Source organism: Gymnodraco acuticeps, unplaced genomic scaffold (genome assembly GCF_902827175.1).
Source record: "Gymnodraco acuticeps unplaced genomic scaffold, fGymAcu1.1, whole genome shotgun sequence".
In the NCBI taxonomy this organism is placed as follows: Eukaryota; Metazoa; Chordata; class Actinopteri; order Perciformes; family Bathydraconidae; genus Gymnodraco; species Gymnodraco acuticeps.
Genome location: NW_022990346.1, coordinates 1,461,743 through 1,470,830, shown reverse-complemented (window position 1 = coordinate 1,470,830; position 9,088 = coordinate 1,461,743). Strand labels below are relative to the sequence as shown.

General features: G+C 39.4%; 1 protein-coding gene across 1 annotated transcript; it reads left to right on the top strand.

Moving 5' to 3' along the window:
• The first annotated feature begins 7,231 nt into the window (after positions 1-7,231).
• Positions 7,232-8,846, top strand: LOC117551175 (piggyBac transposable element-derived protein 4-like). The gene is made up of 2 exons (XM_034223920.1): positions 7,232-8,483; positions 8,578-8,846. The coding sequence occupies exons 1-2, from the start codon at positions 7,257-7,259 to the stop codon at positions 8,815-8,817; spliced, it is 1,467 nt and encodes a 488-aa protein (XP_034079811.1). The 5' UTR covers positions 7,232-7,256; the 3' UTR covers positions 8,818-8,846.
• Positions 8,847-9,088: the final 242 nt, after the last annotated feature.

Below are 9,088 nucleotides of genomic sequence, written 5' to 3'. Positions count from 1 at the left end.
AAACTACTTTTGTTGCTTCAATTTCATTTAGTACAAATCTCTAATGGAAAATGTCTCCATTCTGAATAAAAAGTATCCAACAGCTGTTGTTTTTTGAACAAGCTGCTTTATAGCCAGTCACTCAAGTATTCAGTGCAGTCTTCTCAATGTGAGTTTAAGCCTTTGTAATATATATATATATATAATAAGACCCCAAAGCATCTCAATTTAACACCACAACAACCTCTGTCTCTGTCTGCATCCACATTATTTGGCAACAGGATTGTTGACTGATTAAAGCTTCACTAGATTTCCGTCCCACAGTTATGATGATACTCGACAGGAATACTTTTCTAGACACTTCAACTCTAATGTTTTTTTTAGTGATAGTGCATTACTGGAAGTATAACACACTTTCAATGTCCTGTGGTTCCCCCTACTGGTGGTACAGTATATTACATTTTGTTTTTATTTTGACAACACTGAACTCAGTGTAAACAGCTCATGTTAGCTCTTTATTATATTGTTAATTATATCTCTCTACAGTTTAGACCATTATATTTAAAGTTTTCCACACAACACATGAATATTTTTCTTTAGCGTTGTAACACTGCCTCAGCTTTAAAACGGCCCATCTGTTTTAACCACAGTCTGGTATTTACTTGTGCAAATGTTGGTATCGGTTGGAATGCAACCTGCAAGCATAAGAGTGCAACCTCATCATTCACTAATCACTTGTAATATGACTACAAGCCCTCACAAGCATCATGAATTAATTGAATCATAAATTGTGGTCATACACTTAAATTAAGTCAAATCAAGTTCTTACCTTTTATGTTTATGCTGATAAAAATACATGTTTTGGGACAATTTAATAGTTAAGGTTAGATTGGTTTAGTTTCTAGGGTTTTCTGGTTAGTCTTACGTTTTTGTTAGCTGGGGCCCTATTCTGAAGTTTCAAATAGCTTATTCAGGTGTCCTATTTCACAAACATGTGTCTAAAAAGTGTCTTATGATTGTACTGAATACAATAAATGAAATCTATTTGAATTGAACTGAACCAATGCATTCAGACTCAGTGACTCCCTCCACCGTTCCTGCAGGAGAGGTACGTTGGTATGAGCACTCTCCACCAGGCTTTCTGTTTAAGAAATGCTGATTTAAAATGAATTTGTACTTCTAAACACTAGAGGACGTCAGAGAGTTGTTGTGTTTATGGCTCTAGCCCAGTTATATTTGGAGACAGATGGGTTCCTTTGAAACCCCTGAAATGTTTGTTAACACAGTGAGAGGGTTTTCTTAGTCATCTGTCTGAAAAAGAAAGGAAGGGAAATTACAGTCATTACAGACATCCCTGAAGCTAAACCTCAAACTGTTTCCCCTCTGACTACCAACATTGATTTCCTTTGATGTTCCTAATTGGTGTAAACAAAAACTTTATGTGAGCTTATTTGATTTAAGATCTCCAAATCTACCACGTTGATTTCCTAATTATCTGCGAAAATGTTACTTTTTCTTGTTTTCTTAACATCTGTCATCACTCAGGCTAAAGGATATGGCTAATGATTTGTGTACGTTTGATTTTATGTGTATGTCTTTTTAATACTACAGGTTACAACCACACCCATTAAACATACTTTTTATTTATTTCATGTGATTTTCAGTTACTGTTTGTGACATAAATAAAATAAATAAACTCTAGAATAAGGGTTTATGTGCATCTGCAGACACACAATCATAAATCTTGAAAGAAAGCAAATCTTTTTGAAAACGTGTCAGATCTTCCAGCCAACAGTAACAACAATGCCCACCAGAGCTGTTACTGAGGAAGCAACCAAGCCAAACAGATGAATCATCAAAGACGGTACCATTGTCTACATGAGTTTGTTCAGACATGTTCTGCTATTAGAAAACGTAGTATTAACATCACCTGCAGCTATCTGTCTGCCCCTCAGTGTTTCCACTTAAGTTCAATGAGAACATAGAGTTGTGAAGGTAAAGTTGGTACAGTAAATGACGTGCTACGAGTTGAATCTTGATCTTTTCATATCCTTACCATACAACCAGAGCGCACCCTCTCAGCTGTTTCTGGTTAGATATCTGAGATATGATCATAGACTGAAAGATAGATAGATTATATATATATATATATATATATATATATATATATATATATATATGGCACTGATCTTAGCTATCTCTTAGTGGAGGAAAACAATAGAGTGGCGAAGTCACGCCCGTATACTTCCGGTCCATGGGACCTTATTTCGGAAAAATAATGTATTGATGTCAATGGAGAGAGAAAACGTATCTTTCGATCCCGTTTGAATTGTGCCATGAATTACACATATGATGTTTGTCAATCTTAAAAAATAATTTCCATGTCAAAAAAGTCACAGTTTGTCATAAAACTGTTGAAATATAAGACCAGACCCGCCCCTGGGCAACTTAGGGCCCCAAGCGACATTGTGAGATGAGGCCCCCCCCCCCCCCCCAACCGACAGGAGTGAAAAAAAAATATTTGGAAACAAAGTAGGCTACTTTGCAAATATAATTCCTGTTTATTATTATTATCAACACAGTTACTTTTGTATACAGTGAGGTAAATGTGCATGTATGTCGTTCAGTATGTGTTTACAGGTGAATACGTCTGCATTTCCTGCCAAATACTAGCCTCAAAAAGATTAAAATATAATTAATGCAAATAAACTACTTCTACTAATAATAATAATAATCATAATCATAATCAATTCAATAATATAAATACTATATTTTATTATAATATAGCTGTAATATAGTCAAGACAAAACATGCTTATGACATGCTCAAAAACGGATATTTCTAAAATCTGTATTCAAATGTAGTTCCCTCTGTCAGCAATGTATCAACAACTACACACACATGCTATCAGTATTTCTCTGTGTTGTGGTTGACATGATGATGGCTGTTAGGAGTTAAGGGGAGAGGCTGAGCATCACCATGAAATGTGCAAATTGACATAAAAATGAATAAAAGGGGAAAAAATGCTCCATGTTTTTTAAGCTGTAAACTTTAACTGTTATGTAAGCCAACTAGACAGACAGTGTATCACTCTTCCTCCTGTACATTAGCAGATCAAAGGCATAACATACTTGAATGAATGGTAAATAAAGAATGCTGGAAATAACTGCATCTCCATTAGTCTGTATGCTCTGCAGAGACTGCCTTCTTCATGTCCTGAATTGCAGCTGATGTTTTAATATGGCAATTGGCAATTTGACTTATACAACATTCGCAAGTTGATGCAAGTGATGCTCTAGTTTCTTCATGTTTTTTTTTTTTTTTTTCCCCTCTTGCTTGTGCCGGACTGAAACTGTCTTTTCACCAACATCTCTTCACCTGCACTAGTGGCCGTATCAAAGTCGTGATTGGTCAGATGTCGATTCATTGCAACGGTGTCGGGTTACATACGTGCTCCCCTTAGCCGCTTTCACACCGCAGGACTTGCCGTACTTTAGTGCCGGCACTAAAGTACCACGGCACTGAATCCGCCAGGGGGCTAGTGCCAATCGCATTCACACCGTAGTACTTTCCCTGAGGCAAGATTACGCTGACGTAACTTCGTCTTCTTCTTCTCTGGGTTTACTGGCAGGCCGCAAAACCACTTCACGGCGAGTACAAAAAAAAACGAGAGAAGAAGAACTACACGGGGGGGAGGGGGTATAAAGCCCACCCGCTGACTGTATGAGGCGTTTGTTTACTTTCCGACCTCAGACATGATGGAGTTCATAGGGTAATAAGGGTAATTTACAAATAAAATACCCCATTATAACAATGGACTTTATCTGTATGTATTTATTATATATTACCCCCTCAGGCTGATTTTGGAAAAGGACATTAACCCTTGTTTGGTGTTTTTCCCTTATTTATCTAAAACAAATGACATGATAAATTACTTGTGTTTATCTGTGTAAGACTTGTGTTTCTGCCCCTGCCATTGCTGCACAAGGTTGCAACATTGTAGATAAATTCAACCACCGACACCTGTCTGCTCTCACATTCTTCTATTCTGCAAATTTGGGGTGGGACACAATAAATAAAGCTGCGCCCGTTTGTTTGTTTTATTGCACAGTCAAGACATAACAATAACGGCATCACGCTGTTCCAGGTGTGTCGTATGCATGTAAATTGAAGTTAAATAAAAGTGTGAAATGTAAAATAGTACAAAAGTAGTTTCAAAACAATGTAACAGTGGCAATATATATAGCAGCAGACACCTTAGTGCAAGTTAGGTGTCAGTATTAAAAAACAGTGGCAATATATATATATATAATAACAATAGAAAATCGTTACCACTCTTATTATTGTGGTCTTTAATTTTGTTATAGTCCTGCCTGAGTTTCTTTATTTTTACCCGGCATCCGTGTACGATTCCCAGCTCAAGTAGCTTTTGCAAACATCGCTCAAAACATTTGGAGTTGGGAACTGCTTTCTATAGAAGCTGCTGCATCCCGTCCTCAGAGTAAATTGTCAGAAGCGCCGACACTTCCTCATCATTCCACCGCTCCGGTGTTGTAGTAGCCTACGTGTGGTCATAACTGCTTTAAAGTACAAAAAAAGTACTCGCTCAGGTGTGGATGTGGTTTTGTAGCGAGGAATACAATGGCTGCCTAACAAAAAAAATTCAGAGTCTAACGGGGCGTGGTTTGCAATTCGCCCAGCCAATAGAAATAGAATAGAAATTGGCACTCTTTTATCACCAGGTTCGTACCACCTCTCTAGCAGGGACTGAAAATGGCCAAAAGAGTCCCCGGCACTGAGTAGTCCCGGCGGTGTGAACTCGACATTATTGGTACTAACGGAACTAAAGAACCAAAGTACCAAAGTACCAGGGAAAGTCCTGCGGTGTGAATGCGGCTCGCACCTCTCACTCTCACTCTCGCGGGGGGTGCGCGGAGAACTGAGCAGAGAACTGCGCATAGCAGCTGAGGCCCTCTGGGCGGGGCCCCCTGCGCAAGGCGGGGCCCCATGCAGCCTGCGTGATTGGCCTGTAGGGAGGGGCGGCCGTGTATAAGACTATGAAAAATACGCAACTAGAAAGACTAAAAATCCCAGAGTCGCGTAAGTGATGTCACAATTGTTTTCCTCCACTAAGAGAAAGCTAAAATCAGCGCCATATAGATATAATCTATCTATATGGTACTGGCTAAGATAAAATAACTTTAACAAGATGCCTGTGTGCTTAGTACCAGGTTGTTATCATACCAGCAATGGGTCTTGCTCGTTCTTTCGCTTCCCGTCTGATGAAAGGACCAGAGGCCTGTACTACGAAGCTGGTTCAACCTAACCTGGATATGTTTGAGTTAGCTGGTTGGCCTAATCCAAAACATACGCGCTCTCGCTAAACTGTACTACGACGCTGGTTATCAAGTGGATCGCTCAAGCCAGCCGTGTCCCATCTAGTTAGGTGCGCGTTCACATGAAAGGGGTGGTATTTGGAGCATTCGAACAATCCCAAACATGGACAAGCGTACTGACAGCGCAGCACGTCATACTTCCTGAATTAAAAGTCAACTATAATATTAGACATATGAAGAAGTTAAACTTTAAACATCCATGACATTTTTCAAATCGGTCTTTAATTCACTGTGTAACAAATCGACTACGCAAATGAGTCATTCGAGACAAAAATGTCCACTGCAAAATACTTTGATAAAAACATTATATTAAAAGGTTTTTTTCACAACTTTTTTGGGTTCAATCTTTAAAGCAACTTCCGCCCTAATAGAAAATACCAAAAATGTAATAATTCTCAGGATTTTAACCCTTTAAATGCCATTTTGAAAACATGAAACCGCTGGTTTTTTTCATGATGAAAACAGAGAAAATTAGTTATTTTCCCAAAAATACATATCTGGGGACTGGCTCTTTTTTTTTATAACAGTCTTGGATATGTCAAAGATTAGCAACAAAATGGATTTTTTTGCATTATTAGTTTTTGCACAAAATCAGATTGAACAAAAAAGTTACAAATTAGTCATTCGGGACAAAAATGTCCACTTCTAAAAACTGCTCTAAAATGACAACAGATTAATATTTTTTTTTACTTTTTGGGGTTAAATCTTTCAATCAACTTCAGTCCTGATCAAAAATACCAAATGTTAAATTATGTTCAGGATTTTAACCCTTGAACTGCCAGTTTGAAAACATGAATTTGCGTTTTCTATGAAAAACATGCACAAAAAGGCAGTTATTTTCCATATAATAAATGTTGGGGGGGTCGGCTTTTTTTTTTATCACAGTCTTGGGTAAGTCAAAGATTAGCAACAACATTTATTTTTTTGCATTATTAGTTTTTGCACAAAATCAGATTGAACAAAAAAAGTTACATATTAGTCATTTGGGACAAAAATGTCCACTTCCAAAAACTGCTCTAAAATGACAACAGATTAATATTTTTTAAAACTTTTTGGGGTTAAATCTTTCAATCAACTTCAGTCCTGATCAAAAATACCAAATGTTAAATTATGTTCAGGATTTTAACCCTTTAACTGCCAGTTTTAAAACATGAATTTGCGTTTTCTATGAAAAACATGCACAAAAAGGCAGTTATTTTCCATATAATAAATGTTGGGACGTTCGGCTTTTTTTTTTTTATCACAGTCTTGGATATGTCAAAGATTAGCAACAACATTTATTTTGGTGGATTATTAGTTTTTGCACAGAATCAGATTAGACAAAAATGTCCCATCCACTCCCATTATAACTACATCTTTTGATCTCTCCGCCATACCGGTATAAAATCATGCATTTTGTAATGTCAGGGTTTTATATTGGAGGAAAATAGTTCAATTTGTCCTTTTTACTGTATATCACCAGATGTGACATTTTACATTGAATTACATTCTTGTCATGTCTTGATTTACAGTTTACAGCATTCGCAATTTTCCCGTCATCTCTTTACCTTTGATGTGTGTGAGAATGTAGGAGTAAGTGTTCTCTCGTGGCATTTTGTTTTCATTTGTGCTGCTTCATGTGTCTTAGAGGTAAACAGAGGTATGATCTTGACCCAGCTTGACCTTGTTGTTTTGAATTGTTTGGAACTTCAAAGGCTTTGATAATGTCTCTTTAGCATACAAACATACACAGCCATACATGCACTAAGTCAATAAGCGAACACCTGGCTGCAAAGCCAGATCCATAAATATGTGTAGTTTGGCTGGCTGGTCGTTTCATTCCTGTGATACGCAACAAGCGAGTAAGATGAAGAGGCGCTTTCTGTGGAAGAAGCTAGGGATATGGTGATGCAGCCGGCAACCTCCAGCGAGTTGCTTGACTCTTCTTCTGAATCAGAAACAACCTCAGAAGAAGAATGTGATGTGGAGTTTGTAGTGGAGTCTGATCCTTCTTCTTCTGACCCTTCCGCTGAAACTGCAGAGGAAACAGAAGATTCTGGCAGTGGGTGGACATCAAAAAATGGTGAAATCTGGTCTCCCTCTAACAACGACACGCTGCGCTACATTCCCGCTGCCAGAGGTTTGGTTCCAGGGCCCACGCGTTATGCCATTACAAGAATTGATGACGTGGAATCCTCCTTCAATTTATTTTTCACTGCTGAGATCATCAGTAGTATTGTCGACATGACAAACTTGCAGGGGGGACGTTCGGTGGCAAACTGGAGTGATGTGGATGCCACAGATATTCGTGCATATATCGGTCTCCTGATATTGGCTGGAGTTTACAAATCGAAGGGCGAATCCACCCGCAGCCTCTGGGTTGACCACAGTGGACGTGCCATCTTCCGTGCCACAATGACCCACACCAAATTCCGGTTGATGAATACCACCCTCCGGTTTGACGACAAGCTGATGAGACCTTCCCGTCACAGAGAGGACAAGCTTGCCCCCATCCGTTCTCTCTGGGAGAAGTGGACACATCGCCTTCCGATGCTTTGCAACCCTGGTGAAGATGTGTGTGTGGATGAGCAGCTTGTCCCCTTCAGAGGCCGCTGCAAATTCCGGCAATACATACCAAGCAAGCCAGCAAAGTATGGGCTAAAAATCTGGGTCACCGCTGACGTTGAAACCTCCTATGCCTGGAAGTGCCAGATTTACACCGGTAAAGCTGCTGGCAGTGCTGCCGAGGTGGGCCAGGGAAAGCGTGTCGTCCTGGAAATGACAGAGGGGCTCCAAGGGATCACTGTGACTTGTGACCATTTTTTCACGTCATATGCACTTGTGCAGGAGCTACTAAAGAGGAAAGTGGCCCTTGTCGGAACCATCCGAAGAAATAAGCCTGAGCTTCCATCCAAACTCCTGCAGGTGAGGCAGAGAGCTGCCCTCTCCTCTCTTTTTGGTTTGACCAAGAACACCACAGCGGTGAGCTACATTCCCAAACGGGGGAGAAACGTGCTCTTCCTCAGCAGCAAACACAGGGACCCAGCTGTGACAGAGGAGGAGAAAAGGAAACCTGTGATCATTGCAGACTACAACCACTGCAAGGGAGCTGTCGACAACCTAGACAAGGTATGGAGGCATTACCAGTATATAAATAATACATGATACAGTTGTTAATAATTTAAAATAATATTTGTATTAATTTTGTATTGGTCTTTTGTAGGTTGTGGGCTCCTACAGCTGCAGGAGGATGACCCATCGGTGGCCACAGGTCCTCTTCCACAACATGATAGATGTCTCTGCCTTCATGCATTTGTGCTTTTTACTGCTGTGGATCCCTCCTGGAAGCAAGCCAAGTCCTTCAGGAGGAGGCTTTTCTTGGAGGAGTTGGGGAGATCTCTGGTGTCTGCAAAAATCATGCGGAGAAAGCATCCACCTCGTACACCGGCTGCTGTTACCATAGTATGATTTGTTCATGAATGTTGATTGCAGTTTGCTGTTTCGAAAATAAATGTTGACATTGATACATCTGATGCTGATTTAAAAATGATTTCAGAGAAAGTTGAAAATAGTATTACTTCAGTGTTTTTATAGGTCATATAATTCAATGGTAAAATGTCACATCTGGTGATATACAGTAAAATGGGACACATTTAACTATTTTCCTCCAATATAAAACCCTGACATTATAAAATGCATGATTATATACCGGTATGGCGGAGAGATCAAAATAT